This window comes from Panthera leo, chromosome D1, assembly GCF_018350215.1.
Source record: "Panthera leo isolate Ple1 chromosome D1, P.leo_Ple1_pat1.1, whole genome shotgun sequence".
Classification (NCBI taxonomy): Eukaryota; Metazoa; Chordata; class Mammalia; order Carnivora; family Felidae; genus Panthera; species Panthera leo.
Window position 1 is genome coordinate 6,881,012 of NC_056688.1, and position 21,768 is coordinate 6,902,779.

Genomic DNA, 21,768 nt, shown 5'->3' on the forward strand with positions numbered 1-21,768 from the left:
TTCCAGTATCTTTTCATGATGCAAATATTAGGAATATAAGGGAATTTCTTCAACCTGATAAAGGCATCTATGAAAATCCCACAGGTAACATATCACATCTCAAGGGTGAAAGAGTCAAAGCTTCCCCCATAAGATCACAGACAAGATGATGCCTGCTCTTGCCATTTCAATGCAACACTGTACTAGAGGTTCTAGCTTGGGCAATTAAGAAAGAAAAGAAAATAAAAAGCATCCAGATTGGAAAGGAAAAAAATCAAATATCCCCATTCGCAGATGATATGATGTCTTAAATAGGAAAATTTAAGGAATCCATGTACACAGAAAAACTATTAAAGTCAATAAATGACTTCAGTAAGGCTGCAGAATACATGATGAATATACAAAATTTAACTGCATTTCTATATATTTGCAATGAACAATGAATTTCAAAAATGAAATTAAAAAAAGTTTCATTTACAACAGCATCAAAAAGAATAAAACAGGAATAAGTTTAGCAAAAGAAGGAAATGATTATACTAAAAACTAAAATACCACTCAAAGATATTAAAGACTAAACAAATGGATATATCTTGTTAATGGATTAGAAGCGTTAATATTATTGAGATGTCAATACTCTCAGACTCAACATAATCTCTATCAAAATTTTAGTTGTCTTTTGTGCAGAAATTCACAAACTGATCTTAACATCCATAATACAAGGGACACATTGTAGTTAAAACAATCTTCAAGATGAAATAGCTGGTGGAGAAACACCCATTTCAAAATATACTACTACGTAATAGTAATCAAGCTAATATGTTACAGGCATAAGGATAGACACAGATCAATGGGACAGAATTCACAGTCCAGACATTTATGGTCAACTGATTTTCAGAAACAGCGCCAAGTCAACTCAATGGGGGAAATGGTCTTTTCAACAACTGGTGCTGGGAGAACTGGATACCCACATGCAAAAGAATGAAGTTGGACCCTCATGCCTCATACCAAATATAAAAATTAACTAAAAATAGATCAAAGATGTAAGTTTAAGAGCAAAACCCATAAAAGTCTTAGAACAAAACAGAGGTGTAAATATTTCTGACATCAGATCAGGTAATGGTTTCTTAGTTATGACATTTAAAGAACAAGCAACCAAAGAAAAAATTAGATGAAATGAATTTCACCAAAATTAAAAACAATTTGTGCTTTCAATGAAAAGACAATGGATGAAACGGAAGAAAATATGTGCAACTCATCTACCTGATAAGGGACTACAATCCAGAATTTATAAAGAACAAACCATTAAGCACGTAAGAGGCTCAACTTCATTAGTAATTAGGAAGATTTAAAACCAAAACTACAATGAGATATACCAATTCATACCACTAGGATAGCCAGAATTCAGACAGTCGTGAATATTGGCAAAGATGTGATGAAACTGGAAATCTCATACATTGCTGGTAGGAATTTAAAGTAGTATAAAATCGTTAGAAAATTCCTTGTGAAGTTCTCAGAAATATTAAACATAGAATTACCAAATGACCAAGTGATTCTACTAAGGTATATATGTAAGAGAGCTGAAACAGTATGTCCAAACAAAACTTGTACATGAGTGCTCACAGCATTTTTCTTAATATCCAAAAAGTGGAAACAACTTAAATGTCCATCAGTGAAGGGACAAAATGTGGAATATCCATACCATGGAACAGTATTCAGCCATGCAAAGTACTATTTCCACTTGCTGCAACATGGATGAATCCTGAAAACATTACGTTCTAGAAGTCAGGTACAAAAGATCACGTATTGTATACGGTAAAACCTTGGATTGCAGCAGTAGCTCACACATTGTATGCAGTAAAACCTTGGATAACTTGTTCTGCAAGTGTTCTGTAAGAGCAGTGAACATTTCTAATACAAAACTTTAACTTGATAAACCAGTGACGTCTCACAATGCTAGTAGTACATGACAATGAATGTCACGTGATCACAACTGAGTCAATGGTTCTTGAAATTCACTTTGAAATACAAGTGCTTTGGATTACAAGCATGTTTCCGAAATGAATTCTGCTCAACAAACCAAGGTTTTACTATAATTCCATTTATATAAAATGTCCAGAATAGGCAAATCCACAGAGACAAAAGGAAATTAGTGGTTGCTAGAGGACGGGGGGATGGGGCAAGTGGGAGTGACTGTTACCAGGTTTGGGGTTTCTTTCTGGGATGACGGAAACATTCTGGACTTAACATAGTGATGATGGTTGCACAACATTGTGAATATACTGAAAACCACTGAATTCTACATGTTGTGGTACATGAAACTCAAAGTAAAAATGTAATCCTTAATTCTTAACATGTTATATGAAGTTCTACTTGTTTTCCATCCCAATTTCTTCTTGAGACTTGTGTCATTCCATCTCTCTCAGACTAACTGGTCTCTCAATTGTGCAAATTCATGAATGTTCTGATATCAAGGCCATTGTAAATGTCACTCCTGTTGCTTGGGCAGCTTATCCTTTCTTAGTCTAGCTAATTCCAACTCATTTTTCAGGTCTAGGGTAACTACCACTTACTCAGAGACTCTTTTTTGGCATGTATTATACTCCTCTTATCAGATCCTTTTGTACTAGACTCATCTCAGTGCTGGTACAGTACTCAAGTATTTAACTACCAATGCAATTATTTAGGTCTCTTCCAACTTTAAAATTATAAGGTTCTACTCTTCTCACCTGGAACTGTGTCTTTAACCAGGCCCTCCAAGTCAAAAAAGTAGCAAGAGTGTCTATGAAGTCATTATATATGAAGGTTATAAAAGGAAAGAGCCAGAAAACTGTCATCCCATTTTAGGAAATGGCCTAATTGGGATCTGGGAACCAACTCACCACTTTCTACTTACAGGTGATGAATCAGTTTTCCAACCTTTTGTTAACTAATGCTACAGGAAGAAACAAATAAATATACCAATAAAAACCCCAAAGATATGTCCTCTGGAGTATGGGAGGACATTTAGAAACAGAAGAAACCTTTTATCTCATATATTACTACTTCAATATCTCTATCACTGAAGATGTGAAATCACCTCAAATAGGAAAGCAGGTCAAGGATAAATGGCTATTTTTTACTTTTTTATTTTTTACAAATAAAGAGCTCAAATATAAACCCTTATAATTCTACAGCCAGCTGAGAAGTTATCATTTTTATGAAGGTTTGCTTTTTGAGTTACATTATTTGTAGTAAGTCAGCTGCTACTAGGATTTCATGAATACAGAAGTTTAAAATATGTTAAGAACCACTGGAGTCACTCTGGAATCAGGGCAGGTGGAGCTTTTTATATGCTTCAAAATTTAAACTGAAGATAAACAATTTCTTTCCATGGGAGAGTTTCAAAAGTTCTAATCACCCAGATGTATTCATAACCACTTGAGACTTCTAACAGGTGGTGGTGTGAAATCTAATTCCTTAAAGTGGATTTGCTTTTCTGCAGACCAAACATTCTCAAAAGAACAACATAGCCTTAAGGGGATGAAAATTGGTACAGAGGCAGCAAGGGAACAAAGAAAATACCACTGTTTTTATGCATAAGTCACAGATATACATACAATATGTAAATAGTGTACTTGTGACATAAAATATTTGGAAATGGGGGGGGGGTGGGAAGTCTAAAAATACTCCTTAAGGGTATGATAATGAAGTAAGGTTGAGAAATACCTCCCTAAACACAATGTAGTAACAGAAGTAACCTTTCTCAGAATAATATGGTCACTTGTGGTAGCATATGCTGGCCAAGGAATGGTCACAGATCAGACAGTTATGGCTTATCATAAGACATTACACTTCAGTATACACTTCAGAAAAGGCTTTGTTAAAAGACTAAGTTACTTCTATAAAAAATGTTCAAAAATTACAATGCATCTTAAAATATCTAAGATATTTATCTTTGGCTCTTAGAAACATGTCCAAGTTTAGGCAATCTAGAGTTCCCACTTTAGATTAGATTTAATGTGTTCTGCTTTACTTTTTAAAAATGAAAACAGCCAAAGTTAATAAGCTAGTAGTGTAGAGAAAATGGAATACTAAAAATAACCCATAAGAATGTAGGAAAAAATGGCACATTTTTTGGTTGGAAACAAATGAGACAAACAGAAAACAAATAGTGAGATAATAAACTCAATTTAGCAACTACTTTTTGGTATTTACTCAAATGAAATGAAACTTACGTCCACACACAAACTTGTAAGCAAGGTTATAAACATTTTTAAAGTTTGTATAAGCTTTATAAAACTCAAATATGCATCAACTGGTGAACACAGCATATACATTAATAATACATATGTTGTTTACACATACACAATATTGTATATGTAGCATACACATATACAATAAAATACAGCAAAAAAGAGGGATAGGCTGGATTTTCAGGAAGCTTTCTTTGGAGAAGGGTTTGTTAAAAATTGAACGAGTTCCTGAATAAATGGATAGCTAAATGAACAAATGAATAAAAATCTATGATCAAGGACGGTCTTTCAGTGTTTTCTGGCATTTAAAAGAAAAGCAGTTTATAGCACACATATATCCTCTAGGGACCTCGCTTTCCACCAATGTATCATAGAGCAAGCAGTTGCTACTTTTCTGGGCCCTTGAGAAGATCAAATAAGATAATAAAATATGGGGTGTCTGGGTGGCTCAGTCACTTAAGTGTGCAACTCTTGATACTGGCTCAGGTTTTAAGATTGAGCCTTGTACTGGGCTTGGTACTGACAGTGCTGAGCCTGCTTGGGATTCTCACTCTCCCTCTCTCTCTCTCTGCCACTCCCCCGCTCGCTCACTCACTCACTCACTCACTCACACACACACCTACTCCCTCTCAAAACAGATTTTAAAAGAGTCCATTAAAAAAAGATGTTAAAATGGGGCGCCTGGGTGGCGCAGTCGGTTAAGCGTCCCACTTCAGCCAGGTCACGATCTCACGGTCTTTGAGTTCGAGCCCCGCGTCAGGCTCTGGGCTGATGGCTCGGAGCCTGGAGCCTGTTTCAGATTCTGTGTCTCCCTCTCTCTCTGCCCCTCCCCCGTTCATGCTCTCTCTCTCTCTGTCCCAAAAATAAAAAATAAAAATAAAAATAAAAAACGTTGAAAAAAAGATGTTAAAAAAATATTTAATACGTCTGGCCCATAATCAGAGAAAACTAGTGATGTTTAAAGCTATGATGCATGTGTGCAGGAGTAGGGGTACCTAATCCTGAAAATTCAGGCAGAACGGCTTACTTTATTTTATAGCCTGGTTTCCATCTCGTAGCATTATCATCAGTTTACCAGAGAGGGACAAGAGACTTTTCAGCATCCTCCACATGACCCATTTTCTCATGTGTGGGGCTGATTTTGTGCTTGTACAGACAATTTATGGCTTTCCTCAACTCTTATAATTCGAGTTATTAGTCATGACCATAGGATTAACAGTTTATATTGAAAGTGTTCCCAGGGATTCTGTTAGTTCCTTTGGCTTCTACTCAAATTTAACAGAGATTATTAGAATTAGTATTTGTGATTTCACCCAGCTTCAAATATTTTACAGACGCTTAACTCTTAGATCCTTTCATCATTCCAACAGATTTAAACTCCGAGATAAATATTCGTTTGGGAGCTTTTATTTTGTTTTGATACAAAAACTACCAGAGCAATGTGATTTGAAACTGACTTCTAAATGAGATACTCTCTAGCAATCCAAGTATCTGACATGGTCATTATTCCACTGCAAAGCACAGTTTACCCCAGGGAATGTGCTCTCAGAGAAAACTAAAACGTAGCTGCCCACATCAAAGCCCATTAAGTCATGAGGTGGCCCTTCAGTAAGTGAGCTTCATTTTGCTGCTGGGCTGCAGGGCACTAGGAACCCTACCAGAGACACTGATGAGAGCCTCCTGCCTGCAGATTTCTTTATCCAGGAATCAAAGAATTTAGACCTGAGATGGACCTTGGGCTTCCTCAATCTGAAGAAGAAGAAACTGGGCACAGACGACATTAAATGGTTTTTCCAAGATCTGTATCAGGTTACATAAAGAGTTAGGAAAAAAACCCAAATACCCACAGCATCCTAAAATCCCAGATTCTGAGTGGTCCTGAAGGTGGGGTCAATTATTCTAGACTGATGTGATTTGGACAGTGGAATCAGAATACCATCTGGGTTGATGACTGCTTCAGATGAAGTAAAAGGATTCTTCAGGGGCGCCTGGCTGGCTCCGCCAGCGATTCCTTGATCTCGTGTTGTTGAGTGACATGTTGGGTGTAGAGATTACTTAAAAATAAAATCTTAAGGGGCGCCTGGGTGGCTCAGTTGGTTAAGCGTCCGACTTCAGCTCAGGTCACGATCTCGCGGTCCGTGAGTTCGAGCCCCGCGTCGGGCTCTGGGCTGATGGCTCAGAGCCTGGAGCCTGCTTCCGATTCTGTGTCTCCCTCTCTCTCTGCCCCTCCCCCGTTCATGCTCTGTCTCTCTCTGTCTCAAAAATAAATAAAACGTTAAAAAAAATTAAAAAAAAAATAAAATCTTAAGAAAAAAACACACCAATTCTTTAAAAACAAAACAAAAAACATGCCCAACTTTGGGCGATCCAGATTGGACACTTTAGATTAGACTTGATGTATTTTGCTTTACTTTTGTCTTAAGACTTCCAAAACAATGTGGTAATTGTATTAAGTGCCTACTTCACCGTTTTGACTACTTCAAAGCTTACACATACATATATATATACATACGCCACACGCAGATGTATATGTATACACACGCACATACATATACATATACATATACATATATATATATATATATATATATATAAAACCAGTTATTTGCTTACTAAAAGCTTACTTATCATCAAGTACTAGATCGTGACCAATTCTATTAGAATAATAGAAGTTGGGAATGCAAGCTGGTGCAGCCACTCTGGAAAACAGTATGGAGGTTCCTCAAAAAACTAAAAACAGAACTACCCTATGACCCAGCAGTTGCACTACTAGGCATTTATCCAAGGGATACAGGTGTGCTCTTTTGAAGGGACACGTGCACCCCCACGTTTATAGCAGCACTATTAACAATAGCCAAAGTATGGAAAGAGCCCAAATGTCCACCGAAGGATGAATGGATAAAGAAGATGTATATATATGTATATATATATATACACATATACACACACACACAATGGAGTAGTACTTGGCAATCAGAATGAAATCTTGACATTTGCAACTACGTGGATGGAACTGGAGGGTATTATGCTAAGTGAAATTAAGTCAGAGAAAGACAAAAATCATATGACTTCACTCATATGAGGACCTAAAGAGACAAAACAGATGAGCATAAGGGAAGGAAAACAAAAATATAAAAACAGGGAGGGGGACAAAGCATGAGAGACTCATAAAAATGGAGAACAATCAGAGGGTTACTGGAGGGGTTATGGGAGGGGGGATGGGCTAAATGGGTAAAGGGCACTGAGGAACCTACTCCTGAAATCATTGTTGCACCAGACGCTAATTTGGATGTAAATTAAAAAAATTAAATAAAACAAAAACTCACAGAACTGAGAATGAGTGATTTCCACTGTATGTAAAATTTTCATTTAATAAAAAATTGTAAAAAAAAAAAATAATAATAGTGGAAGTTTTAGGTATAAATTATTCCAAATGTCAAAATTTACAATGAAAATACAAAATGGGGGTCAAAGATCTTATTATAATACATATAATTACTCTTTAATTAACATTAGTGATTATTTTTTACTTCTAAAAACAGCTTTTATGTAAACTTATTTTCAAAGATGTACAAAAGGTAAGAAAGCATGCCTGAGTTTCCTTTTTTCTTAATATAATACTGTCTTCAGCCTGCTTTTCAGTGGAGGGAGTAATGAGTAACAAAATAGACCAAAGGGGAAATATAACTAGAAAAGAGAAGGAAAGATAAAATCCTAATTATACCTAGAGTATTAAAATTTTAGACTCATGGCAAGAGTCAATCTTCTTTCATTCTATTTATGGAGAAAGAAAGAGAGGTGCCTCATGAAGAAAGCAAGAGATCACAAAACCCCGACTTGAAAATAACTCCTTCACATTTTTTTTAAAAACTGTTTTATTTCTGACAGGAGAGACAGAATGCAAGCAGGGGAGGGGCAGAGAGGGAAACACAGAATCTAAAGCAGGCTCCTGGCTCTGAGCTGTCAGACAGAGCCCATCACCGGGCTCGAACTCACCAACCATGAGATCGTGACCTGAGCCCAACCTGAGCTTAACTGACTGAACCACCCAGGTGCCCCAATCTCCGACATATAATACTTTCCCAGAAATTATCCAATTATTTAATGATTAATGATATTTTAAATATGTAAGTAATTCTGGGGCACCTGGGTGGCTCAGTCGGTTGAGCATTGGACTTCAGCTCAGGTCATGATCTTATGGTCCGTGGATTCAGGTCCCACATTGGGCTCTGTGCTGACAGCTCAGAGCCTAGAGCCTGCTTCGGATTCTGTGCCTCCCTCTCTCTCTGCCCCTCCCGACTCACGCGCTGTCTCTCTCTGCCTCTCAAAAATAAAGAAAACTAATAAAAAAAAAATTAAAAAAAAAGTGATTCTTGGGAAGACTTAACTTACTGATGTAAATAGATTCACAAATAACAAAAGTTTCTGTCTATAAAGAAGTTATCTAAAAGGACCCAAAAGATATATATGCAAGTAACTGTAATACAAAGAAAAGGTAGTAACACAATAGGAGTTACTTCCTGAGGGGATGGGTCTAGAGAAAGTATTACTAGACTTGGGGAAAATTATGACTATCACAAAGAAGATGTTGAGTCTCAAAGGATGGTTGGGGAATCCCCAACAAAGCTTATGAAAAGCATGTATGGAGAACATGCCCAGTTTGGAGGAAGCACAACGTATATGAAAGAGAACAGCTGGAGATACAACTGAAAAGACAGAATGAGTAAGGATCATAAAAAGCTGTAAATGTCAGCAATGACATATTATGAATAAATAATATGAATAAACACAATCTGAATAAAAACAGAAAACATGGGTAAATGACGTCAGTAGGCAAAAAGGACTGTTATGATCACAGTTGCACGTTTGTAAATATTTATCAAGTATTTATAATGTTTTAGCTATATACAGGTGAATAGGATCAGTGGCTCTTGACCTTCCAGGAGTGTGTCAATTCTGGTTCTGTTTGCTTTCAATCTCTTCTTCCTCTTTCTCTGCTGCGAAAGATAGGAAACCTGACCCCACGCAGACAATGTTTCCTAGGCTCCAGGTCAGCTGGCTTCTAGCTGCATCCAAACAATGCGAAGCACTGGTGGGGGACTGGAGGGCAACTGGAAGAAGCCATATTGTTTTCTCTCACTTCTTCTTTACCTTGGCAGAATATCCTCTGTGACAACTGCTCCCTCACCAGACAAGTCTACCTTCCATCTTCCTCAGAGAGAACCCAGCCTCTGGATTGCTTCATCTCTCCTTGTCCTCCTGATTATCATAGTGGCTTCCTGCTGAGGCCACTGAGTCTGTTCACATAAGCTGCTTGTCTTCTTAGTTCTTCTATCACCAGTGTAACCAATTCTCTCATTAAATCCCTTCCCTTTAAATACTCACATTGGTTTTAAGTTTTCCTGAACGGACTCTGAATCATATAGAAAGGAACAAACCTATTGAGAAATCCGAAAACAGTTCTGGATCCTATACCCATAAAAATGCCCAACTGTACATAAATCTTTACAGACAGTTTTGGGGGGGCTTCCAAGAACCCTCGAAGCTGGTCTTATTAATCTCTGATCAAAAATACCAAGGACAAAAAGGCAACTTTCAGTTTGGGAATATGAAAAACTACAGGTCGATGATGGTGATGGTTACAGAACAATGTAAATGTACTCAATGCCACACTTAAAAATGGCTCAAGTGTTGTATAAATTTATATTATGTACATTTCACAAACATAAGTAAATACGGCATTAGATGGGACATCAGGTGGGGTCTAGGAAAAGTATTTGGGGGGCAGGAGGGGTACACGCGTAAGGGTAAAAGAAAAAAAACACAACCCTAATTATGTGAACTCTAAAGGGAGAACTTGTCTATTCTTAGCATTTAGCACAGTGTCCGATACTAAGCAAAGATTTGCTTAAAGAACATTATGAATAAAAGGAACCAACAAAAAGGGAGCTGCTGAAAAAGGTGCTTTGTACTGAAAGAAGAATCATAAGGAAATAATGAAACTATTACTATTTTAGGCTTCTATGCTTTGTAATTATGGATCACCAGGTGCTAACATAACTTCAAGATACATAATACTAAGTGAGAAGACTACGAATGGTGTGGGTGGGGAGACTTTCTTTTCTTTTGTATTACACTATACTCTTTTGCACAACTTTAAATTTTGGTAAGTGCATACGTTTTTCAACTTTTAGAATAGGAGGTGTAATGTGAATGCTTTAGGCAGACTTGTTCAATAGTAAATATCAATAGCAAGACTATTTGAGAAGCCACGAAAGAAGTCCAAAAGAAGGCATGGGGGGCGGGCATATTAAGTAGGATTGGTGGCAATTAAAATGGAATGTGAATGACAAAGAATTTTAGGAAAAGAAACAATTAATTTGGAGTTTTTATCCATTAAAAAAACTAGGAAGTCAAGCAGAGCAGATGGCTTGTGGAGAACACAAGTAGGTGTGAATTATTCCAGTTAGAAAATCATATTGCTTTAAGACCGGTTGTTTTTAGCTGGGGGTGATTTTGCCCTCCAGGGAACATACTGGCAATATTTAGAGACATGTGTTAAAATGTCATAAGTGGGTGGGGGGTGGGACTGAGGTCTTACTGGCATCTATCCATACATGCCAGGTATCTAAACATCTCACAATGCACAGGACAGCTCCCCATAATAAATAATTATCTGGTGCCAAAAGTCAATAGCGAACAAGGTGAGAAACCCTGTTAAGGATTTCTATAGTTACATAAAATCCGGTGGATTAACCAAATTGCCAAAACTCAAAAATTCATAACCAAATGATACACCTTCAAGAAAAAACAAAGTATGTCAATATTATCTTCAACACTGTGAAAGTCTACTTTAGGTTATGAGGTTTACCATAAACCTCATAAATGTAACTAACAATTACAAGATAGCCAGCTTTTTTCACAGATAGAGATGGAGGCTAACTACTGATAAGTTCTCATAAAGCGGACAAAACAGTAACCAAACATTAGCAAAAATACTAGTTTAAGCTTATGTCACTAGTTTCTCCAAAAACGGGCTGTGGAACCGTTAGTCTCTCCTGTTTCCTGCAAAATGTGCTCATCAAAAGCCTCGTGCACGAAGGCCTGTTTTTTCTGGGCAGGGCTGAGTATTTAAAAAAGTAAGACTAATGGGATTTTCTAACAATAAGGTAACAGTAGCAACTACTGTGGACACGACGGGAAATTTCATCACAGATGTTTACCATTTACTTTCAGGGGTGTCGCGTATGAGGTCTGCAAACCACTGGCTCGGGATCTGAAGGTTTGAGCTTCCTACAGATCTGGTGCTCAGCAGCACGACCCTCTCCATTCTTTTGGGAACAAACAACAACAAAACCCGTTTCCCACAGAAACAATACGCCCTGACAACAGGCCCGCTGAACCGACCGTCCTCAAATGGAGGAAAACACTAACCATCAGAGCTAGAAAACGTTCAACTGGAAGGCATTTCCTCTGCGAAATTGCTCGCCCGTCCTGTTTTAGAACATGCAGCTGGCCTTTCAGACCTCGGTGCCGGACGACTAACTGCGGGGAGGGAGGGTGAGGGATGGGGAGGCAAGATCACCCCCGTTCGCCCCACATTCGTAGTTCTAAGGGCGAGGGACGAATAGGGCGTCGGGAAGGTCTTTCTGCACGACCGGGTGGCTCAGGGACGTCCTCATTTTTCCTAATTAGAACGTGGGTCCGTCCGTCTCGTCCACAAGGCTCCTTGCAGGGGTCCCAACGAAGCTTGCAGGCCCGGCTCCCCCTCCGAATCCGGGCCTCAGGTGTTCCGCCCGGGCTTCTCCTGGGCCCTCCCCTCGCCACGCAGCCTCCGGGGAGCGCAGCATCCACACAAAGAGGCTTAAGCGGTCCGAGAGCCCGGCTGGGGGAGAACGGCCGCCGGTCAGAACTTGCAAACGCGGAGGCAAAGCCCCAGAGCCTCCCCGCCCCGGGAGAACCTCTGGCCCCAAAGGTCGTTCCGTCCTGCTCTGCCTGGCCCAATAACTGTCCCTCCCGCGCCTGCACTCACCCAGAACCAGCCGCGCAATGTCCGAAGGCAACAGCATGACCGAAGCCGCAGCAGGAACCGCAATAGGAGACGAGACTCAGGTGAAAGCCCACACACCGACAGCTCCTGCGCCGCATCTCCCGGTTCCAGTGGCGGCACCGAACCCGCGGCAATTTGGCCCGCCTCTTTCGCCCCACGTCCGCCAATCGCTTCCGCCGGAGAAAGAAAGGCGCCGAAATGAAACCCGCCTCCGTTCCCGTCGGAACTGTCGTCACTTCCGTCCTCGCGTTAGGAGGGGTGGGGCTGAAGGCGGCGAGGAGGTGGGATGCAGGCGCCGGAGCCCAAGTCGGAGGGCGAGCGGAGAGCTCAAGTTCGCATGCCATTGGCGGGCGACGCGCAGGCGCGTTCGCTCAGACGAGCCGAATGTTTTGAGGGGAGCGAGGGCAGGAGGCGGAGAGCGTGCGGGGGTCGTCGCGCATGGGCAGACCGTGCCCGCTTCTGGGTCACTCTGACTTCTTCCTCCGGACACCCAGGCTGTGCGGGCACGCCGCGTTTGAACCGGAAGCGGGAATAGTGGGTGTCTACTCGGCTGGAGCCGCTGTGGACGCGGGGAAAGGCGAGTGGAGCGGCATTTAGGCTGCAGCCGCCGCCTCCGCTTTGGGAAATTGCACTCTGGCCGTTCGAGTGCAGCGGTAGGTTTGCGGCGAGCAGGCAGCGGCTTCTGCGTGGGGGTACTTGAGGGGCGTCCAAGCCGTTCTGTGCCAGCCCCCTGATGGCCGGTCTACCCTGCTGCTCTCTAGAGGCGTATTATTCCGCGCTGCACTTTCTCCCGCTCTCTCTGCGATCCCGTAGCGGACTTAGCGGAGTTAATAGCCGGGACTCTTCTGCCAAATGCCGCGTTGAGTCCTGCGCGTCCCCTTTCTCTGTCCCCGTATGGACCAGCTGTAACTAAATGACTTGACTAATCATGCCCCTCCTCTTCTTTATTAGATGTGATCTACGAGCATCTGTTGAGGTTTAAACTAGATTGGCGTGCGTTGGAGCGCGGAGTGTGGAATTACTTTTGCTGGAGCTGGAATTCTGGCTGACATCTGCAACCGCGCTGTACAGTCTCCCTTGTGATTATTCTGGCCTGTGGTGAGCACTCAAGGGCGTTCGCTGTTGTTCTTGCAGGGTACCGAGAAGTTTTAGGCTTTTTTTTTTTTGTTTGTTTGTTTTAAAGAGTGGCAGAGGGAGGGACAGTGAGGATCCCAGGCCGGCTCCAAGCTCAGCGCTGGGCTGGATCGAACGACCCTGGGATCATGACCTAAAAAGAAATCGAGAGCCCCATGCTCAAAGGACCGAGCCACCCGTGTGCCCCGCTGGGCACAGGAAGTAAAAGGACCCTTAGAGCTCAGGGGGATAATCTGAGAGAGAACTGTGACGGCAGAGGAGCAAATGAGGTTGTGTGGTAAGACCTCCAATTGTTCAGTGGCCACTGAACCCGGAGGGGTATGGTAGGGGCCTTGCAGACAAGGGGAAATGCATGTAAAGGCATAAAGTGTGGAAGGTTTCTGAAGCTCAAGAGTGAGGTCTGGCGTGGATTGAAAGATGTGGGCATTTTCAGCATGGTGGGGTCTTAGGGATGGATAAGACAACCCTGGGAGAGCATAGGTTGAGAAGTAAGGACACAAAGATCCTCTTGCAGGTGTGGGTGGAAGAAGAACCAGCAAAAAAGATTAAGGAAACAAAGGGAATAATGATAATTGCTAGCAATGGTTGGGCATTTGCTGTGTTCCAGGCGCTGTGTTAAACACGCTCGTGCACCCTTACAAAACCTTTGAAGTAGGCACCCTTACAATACCTTTGGTATTGTTTTTTATTTTATCGTTGACAGAACTGACGTTAGAGGAAATAGCTATCTTGCTCAGGCTTATACAGTTTGTAAATGGCAGGACGAGGATTTGAACCAGTATAATCTAAGTACAGAGCCCACACTATTACACCGGGAAAGAATGGCATGCCAAGGGCAGAATTGTATGCGGGAAGATGGGGTGTAGGTATCATTGTCAAATTCTGTAAAGGGACCAACTTGGTGGAGATCTAAAAAGGGACATTGGATTTGCCATTTCAGAGGCTGTTGCTTAGGAAATGTGTATTGTTTAACTGCATGTTGGTAGTGGAATGTAGATAGTTCTGGATGAATGTATTAATCAAATTCTACCTGATCTGTTGACTCTTTTGCTGTAGCTGACTGCTTTGTAGTTCTTTGGTTTTCTTTCACTTCCTCCAACATACCATGCACTTTTCCATTTTAAGACCTTTTGGTGATACTAGTCTCTGCTGCAATGTTGGCCCTCTAGCTGTTTCATTGATTGGCACCCGTTCAGATCTTGGCTTTGTTGTAACCTCTGCTGGGATGTGTTCCCTGGCTCCTTATCAAAAGTGATCTTCTCCATTGTTCTTGTATATTGTGTTTCCTTTAAGTCATATATCAGTTTGGAATTATACATTTATTTTTCAGTGTACTCGTTTGTCGTCACTCTCCCTCACCACTTCTGACTCCACAAGGGTAGGATTTGTGTCTCTTACCCGTAACATAGTACCTCGAACACAGTTGTTGCTCAGTAAATGTTGCATGTATCAGTGATTGAACATTTCCTGATTGGACTGTTGTGTTTTCTTGAAAGTAATCCATTTTTGGGAAACGGAAGAGAGAAAAATAGAAGGAAGCCAGCAGAAAAATCACAGCTTTAAAAAAGAAAATTTGAGGGCTACATCTTCCTGGAAGTGTCACGTGGTCAGTAAACATGTGATTTTTTTTTTTTACATTACAAACAACACGTTTAGTATATCTAGAAATAAATGTGCCTCCGTTTATGGTTCTTTGGATATTGTTAAGGTGTTTTCATTGGTTACAATCCCAGTTTTGTTTTCCATATTGACTCACTCCAAGAGGGTTTTAAGCTAAGAGTGAGTAAGAAGGGGGAAGAGTCCTAGATAAAATTGTGAGGAATGGAAATGAAAATAGCATGAACATGAAAATAATAGTTGTTTTCCCCGAGAAGTTTACGACCAAACAAATAAGACTGTCAAGTAAATAACAACCTGTAATCCACAGCAGTGTAGAGGAGGTTGTACTAGGGATAAGAGTCAGAACAACCAATGAATAAAAATGAAGAAGTGACTTAGACTTTTCTACCAGTGCAATAGGTAGGCTCATTAGGTAGTGTGCCTTCACTGGATGTTAAAAGAGTGTTGAAATAATTTTGTAGGAGAGATTTCTTTGTACGAAGATTGGACGTGTTCTCTCAGTTCCGGTTTTAAGATCCTGTGAGTGAAATAGCAGCAGGGAAACATACTTGATCTTTAAAGAATGAGTAGAATTTATGTGAATGCATGGGTAAAGGACACCCCCCCCCTTGCCTCTTGAGATAGGTAATACACAAAAAAAGGTACATATTTTCTTTGTAAATATTTATAGTCTAACAAAGATGAAGCTTCTTTGTAAAGTGACTCAAAATTAATGACACGAAATGCTTTTCTTATATGAGTTCTTTTAAAGGTCATCAGAGGTAGGCTTGATTATGTTCAAAAACCTAAGAGGAGAGCTACAGCAATGGCATTCAAGCCCAGTAAGATGTAGTTGATTTTTGACTTTTGCAAGGGATATCTCTGTAGTATTTTTTTTTTAATTTTTTTAACATTTATTTATTTTTGAGAGACAGAGACAGAGCATGAGCAGGGGAGGGGCAGAGAGAGAGGGAGACACAGAATCCAAATCAAGCTCCAGACTCTGAGCTGTCAGCACAGCTAAGCATATGACTTCAGCTCAGGTCATGATTTCACTGTCTGTGAGTTCAAGCCCCACATCAGGCTCTGTGCTGACAGCTCAGAGCCTGGAGCCTACTTGAGATTATGTGTCTCCCTCTATCTCTGCCCCAACCCCACTCATGCTCTGTCTCTCTCTCAAAAATAAATAAACGTTAAAAACAGTTTTTTTTTTTAAGTGAGAACCATCAAGCCAGTTGAGACTTAAGTGCTAGGCAAGGTTTGCCAGCTCTGATAACCTCCTAGCTATCAATTCCAGAGCACAGCAAATTAAACTTTTGGCTCAACAAATGACACATCGCTACATATAAGAAAGGGTGCTGCTGTTAAAGTGTTAAATCCTTGGGTGCCCTTTTCCTTGTTCTTGACCTGTCTGTCTTCTGTTTATCTTTTACGTTTTAATAGAAATATCATATACATGGAAAATCCGATAGACTCCACCAAAAGTCTGCTAGAACTGATACATGAATTTAGCAAAGTTGTAGGATACAAAGTCAATGTACAGAAATCAGTTGCATTCTTATACTCTAATAATGAAGCAACAGAAAGACAAATAAAGAAACTGATCCCATTCACAATTGCACCAAGAAGCATAAAATACCTAGGGATAAATCTAACCAAAGATGTAAAAAATCTGTATGCTGAAAACTATAGAACGCTTATGAAGGAAATTGAAGAAGATATAAAGAAATGGAAAAACATTCCGTGCTCACGGATTGGAAGAATAAATATTGTCAAAATGTCGATACTACCCAAAGCTATCTACACATTCAATGCAATCCCAATCAAAATTGCACCAGCATTCTTCTCGAAACTAGAACAAGGAATCCTAAAATTCATATAGAACCGCAAAAGGCCCCGAAGAGCCAAAGTAATTTTGAAGAAGACCAAAGCAGGAGGCATCACAATCCCAGACTTTAGCCTCTACTACAAAGCTGTCATCATCAAGACAGCATGGTATTGGCGCAAAAACAGATACACAGACCAATGGAATAGAATAGAAACCCCAGAACTAGACCCACAAACGTATGGCCAACTCATCTTTGACAAAGCAGGAAGGAACATCCAATGGAAAAAAGTCTCTTTAACAAATGGTGCTGGGAGAACTGGACAGCAACATGCAGAAGGTTGAAACTAGACCACTTTCTGACACCATTCACAAAAATAAACTCAAAATGGATGAAGGACCTGAATGTGAGACAGGAAACCATCAAAACCCTAGAGGAGAAAGCAGGAAAAGACCTCTCTGACCTCAGCCGTAGCAATCTCTTACTTGACACATCCCCAAAGGCAAGGGAATTAAAAGCAAAAATGAACTACTGGGACCTTATGAAGATAAAAAGCTTCTGCACAGCAAAGGAAACAACCAACAAAACTAAAAGGCAACCAACAGAATGGGAAAAAATATTTGCAAATGACATATCGGACAAAGGGCTAGTATCCAGAATCTATAAAGAGCTCACCAAACTCCACACCCAAAAAACAAATAACCCAGTGAAGAAATGGGCAGAAAACATGAATAGACACTTCTCTAAAGAAGACATCCGGATGGCCAACAGGCACATGAAAAGATGCTCAACATCGCTCCTCATCAGGGAAATACAAATCAAAACCACACTCAGATATCACCTCACGCCAGTCAGAGTGGCCAAAATGAACAAATCAGGAGACTATAGATGCTGGCGAGGATGTGGAGAAACGGGAATCCTCTTGCACTGTTGGTGGGAATGCAAATTGGTGCAGCCACTCTGGAAAACAGTGTGGAGGCTCCTCAAAAAATTAAAAATAGACCTACCCTATGACCCAGCAATAGCACTGCTAGGAATTTACCCAAGGGATGCAGGAGTACTGATGCATAGAGGCACTTGTACCCCAATGTTCATAGCAGCACTCTCAACAATAGCCAAATGATGGAAAGAGCCTAAATGTCCATCAACTGGTGAATGGATAAAGAAATTGTGGTTTATATACACAATGGAGTACTACGTGGCAACAAGAAAGAACAAAATACGGCCTTTTGTAGCAACGTGGATGGAACTGGAGAGTGTGATGTTAAGTGAAATAAGCCATACAGAGAAAGACAGATATCATATGTTTTCACTCTTATGTGGATCCTGAGAAACTTAACAGAAACCCATGGGGGAGGGGAAGGAAAAAAAAAAAAAAGAGGTTAGAGTGGGAGAGAGCCAAAGCATAAGAGACTGTTAAAAACTGAGAACAAACTGAGGGTTGATGGGGGGTGGGAGGGAGGGGAGGGTGGGTGATGGGTATTGTTGAGGGCACCTTTTGGGATGAGCACTGGGTGTTGTATGGAAACCAATCTGACAATAAATTTCATATATTGAAAAAAAAAATAGAAGTATCATGTCTCCTAGAAAAGGTCTCAGGGACGCCTGGGTGGCTCAGTTGGCTAAGTGTCTGACTTCAGCTCAGGTCATGATCTCGCAGTTCCTGAGTTCGAGCCCCATGTTGGCTTCTGTGCTGACAGCTCAGATCCTGAATCCTGCTTCGGATTCTATGTCTCCCTCTCTCTGCCCCTCCCCTGCTCACGCTCTGTCTCTGTCTCTCAAACATAAATAAAACCATTAACAAAAAAATTAAAAAAAAAAAAAAGTTCTCAGAACAATAAATTACATGTTTTCTATTTTTATCCCACTGCTGCACACAAATTTACATGTTTGAAGCTTTGTTTTAATATATTTTAAGAAAATCTCAGTTGAACATGGAAACGTTAAGAAAAACCACTGTATGTTTGAGCACAGTATATCTCTAGTTGTGTAGTTTGACCTGCCTATGTATTAATACCACAATCCGAAGGTCTAAAGTAATTTTGCATGTATGTATTTTTTACAGTGACGTTTTCTGAAATTCTGAACCATGAGTCTAGCACTTAACGATCTGCTTATTTGCTGTCGTCAATTGGAACACGATAGAGCTACAGAACGAAGGGTAGTAAATTCCTGAAATTTTATATTTCCTTGTAGCAGGTGTGTGATTGGCAACCCATTACCATGTTCTTCTTCATTTTCAGAAAGAAGTTGAGAAATTTAAGCGCCTTATCCGGGATCCTGAAACTGTTCAACACTTAGATCGGCATTCAGATTCCAAACAAGGGAAATACTTGAATTGGGATGCTGTTTTTAGGTATTCCATTCTAATTTCATTTTAGCGTCTTTAGTTTTTGCTTTCATTTTTATTTGTTGTGGTATTTTTGTGTATGTAAGTGTTACTTTGCTCCCTATATACAATTGTGCTTCGTATATAAAATTGGTGCTTAACATTCATCTGAAACATAAGTTTTAAAGGATGTTCATGTAGAAAAAGTTACATTTTTTAAGTCATTTGATCAATAAAAGGTCTTAGACATATCTCACTCAAGATTAGAGAAAATTCTGGGGCGCCTGGGTGGCTCAGCATGTCGAGCGTCTGTTTCTCGGTTTCAGCTCAGGTCATGATCTCACACTTCATGAATTCGAGCCCCATGTCAGGCTCTGCGCTATGCAGATTTAGTTGATTTTTGACTTTGGCAAAATCCTCTTTCTTTGCTATTTCCTACTTGGTGCTTTCTCTGTCTAGAAAATAAATAAATAAATAAATAAATAAATAAAAGAAAGAAAAGATTAGAGAAAATTCCTTTCATACTAGTTAGTTCAAAAGTCTTAATTTCTAATTCGAGAAAAAAATTAAGTTATAAAAAGTACTTTATTATTTTTGCATCTTTTAAAGCTTGTTTATTTATTTTGAGAGAAAGAGAGAGAGCATCAGGAGGGTGAGGGACAGAGAGAAAGGGAGAGGGAGAGAATTCCAGGCAGGCTTCGCACTGTCAGTGCTTGTGGAGTTTGACACCCAGGCTTGAACCCACAAACTGTGAGATCATGACCTGAGCTGAAACCAAGGGCCGGATGTTCAGCTGACTGAGTCCCACCCGCACCCCTGTTATTTTTACATCTATATTGCTGTAAGTAACTGCCATATGTTAAATTTTAACAATAACAAACAAAATTCAGGATTCAGGCATTGGAAAGACAGAATTGATTAGTGGACTGGAGTGGCAGACAGAATTGATGCTTTTTTACATTAAAATATAATTTTTAACTGTGAAGTCTGTAACTAGAAATAGATCGTAAGACTTAGGGCACATGAGTGAAATATTTTAAATTAATAGAGAATACTGGGAAACGTGAAACAACATTTTCAGTCAAGGAAGTTGTTAGTATTTAGAAAGAACACTTTTATTTTTACTGCGTATTTGGTACTAGAATGACTTACAGATTTCAATGCAGATAACATGAAAAATGCATGCTTCTCTTCCTCTGGTTAGTTTATTTCAAACACCACAACTATAGTTATTATCTAAAGATGACTTTTTTTTTTTTTTTTTTTCCAACGTTTATTTATTTATTTTTTTTGGGACAGAGAGAGACAGAGCATGAATGGGGGAGGGACAGAGAGAGAGGGAGACACAGAATCGGAAACAGGCTCCAGGCTCTGAGCCATCAGCCCAGAGCCTGACGCGGGGCTCGAACTCACAGACTGCGAGATCGTGACCTGGCTGAAGTCGGACGCTTAACCGACTGCGCCACCCAGGCGCCCCGAGATGACTTTTGCGTAAACTGTTCAGATCGGTCAGAGATGCACTTGGCACTTTCAGCTAATCATGAATATTTTCTAGGCCGCCTTTATTCCAAAGGTAGAAGTGTTACCAACTGCTTAGGGAAGGTGTGGGTTGTACAGAATAACAGGCAATAAAGAATCAAGAGCCCTAAAACAATTGTAAGCTTTTAATAATAAGGTGAAAAAGCAAGCAGGAAAGCAACAGAAAATCACGGAGGCTCCAGATCCAGACCAGACTTTAAGCGGGTGTGGTGGGGCTTAGGCCTTGAAAGAGAAAATTGTTTTATTTAGCTGGTACATTGATGGCACATTGTGGCTTGTTCTCTGTATAATGGCATAAGGACTTTTTAGAATTGTTGCAATAATTTTTTTTTTTAATGTTTATTTTTGAGAGAGACTGTGTGAGTGGCGGGGGGGGGGGGGGGGGGGCATGCGCAGAGAGAGTTGGAGACATAGAATCCGAAGCGGGCTCCAGGCTCTGAGCTGTCAGCACAGAGCCCGATGTGGGGCTCGAATTCACGAGCTATGAGATCATGACCCAAGCCGCAGTCAGCCGTCCACCCAACTTAGCTACCCAGGCGCCCTGAACTGTTGTAATAATTTAAGCATTTAATGAGTTTTCTGAAATTCTACTTTGTTTTCTTGAAGATTTTTACAGAAATATGTTCAAAAAGAAACAGAATGTCTGAGAACAGCAAAAGCAGGTGTATCAGCCTCAACACAAGCCACCAGGCAGAAAAAGATGCAAGAAATTAGTAGTCTGGTCAAATACTTCATCAAATGTGCAAATAAAAGTAAGTGCTGTTGTTAGTTGTAACGAGCTGGTTTATTAAGAGTTACTGTTGCCTGAGTCTGGTTGTAATGTGTTGAGGTAATAGTTGATGCTAACTCTAATCTCTAGTACATATCATGGTTTTTAATACTATAGATTTAACTATTTGGATGAATTTATGCAAGCATGGAATGGTAGTGCCTGGATTGAAAGATTAAAAATTACTATTCCAGCTGCCCATTCTTCTTCTTGGACCCCCTCTATTTGTTCTTAGCACTTAGGTGGCCTTAATGATGAACATAACCTTTTGAGGCTTTTTTTTTTTTTTTTTTTTTTTGCTATCTTTGAAT

The 21,768-nt window shown here is 40.3% G+C and overlaps 2 protein-coding genes across 10 annotated transcripts in view; one reads left to right on the forward strand and one right to left on the reverse strand.

Moving 5' to 3' along the window:
• LOC122200545 (protein NPAT) overlaps nucleotides 1-12,774 on the reverse strand; it is a 53,909-nt gene extending 41,135 nt beyond the window's left edge. For 2 of the 3 annotated variants that reach the window (XM_042906237.1, XM_042906239.1), the window contains exon 1: nucleotides 12,244-12,774. In XM_042906237.1, the coding sequence (XP_042762171.1) occupies nucleotides 12,244-12,280 (37 nt within the window). In that variant the 5' untranslated portion in view covers nucleotides 12,281-12,774. Of the gene's footprint in view, nucleotides 1-11,645; nucleotides 12,097-12,243 lie in introns of all 3 variants that reach the window. The other variant, XM_042906238.1, reaches the window with a different exon arrangement.
• Nucleotides 12,775-12,833: 59 nt separating this feature from the next.
• Nucleotides 12,834-21,768, forward strand: part of ATM (ATM serine/threonine kinase) — a 129,944-nt gene continuing 121,009 nt past the window's right edge. For 5 of the 7 annotated variants that reach the window (XM_042906230.1, XM_042906233.1, XM_042906234.1 and 2 more), the window contains exons 1-5: nucleotides 13,272-13,359; nucleotides 14,892-15,001; nucleotides 18,886-18,981; nucleotides 19,064-19,176; nucleotides 21,295-21,440. In XM_042906230.1, the coding sequence (XP_042762164.1) occupies nucleotides 18,910-18,981; nucleotides 19,064-19,176; nucleotides 21,295-21,440 (331 nt within the window). In that variant the 5' untranslated portion in view covers nucleotides 13,272-13,359; nucleotides 14,892-15,001; nucleotides 18,886-18,909. Of the gene's footprint in view, nucleotides 12,915-13,271; nucleotides 13,360-14,891; nucleotides 15,002-18,885; nucleotides 18,982-19,063; nucleotides 19,177-21,294; nucleotides 21,441-21,768 lie in introns of those variants that run through there. The other 2 variants (XM_042906231.1, XM_042906232.1) reach the window with 2 other exon arrangements.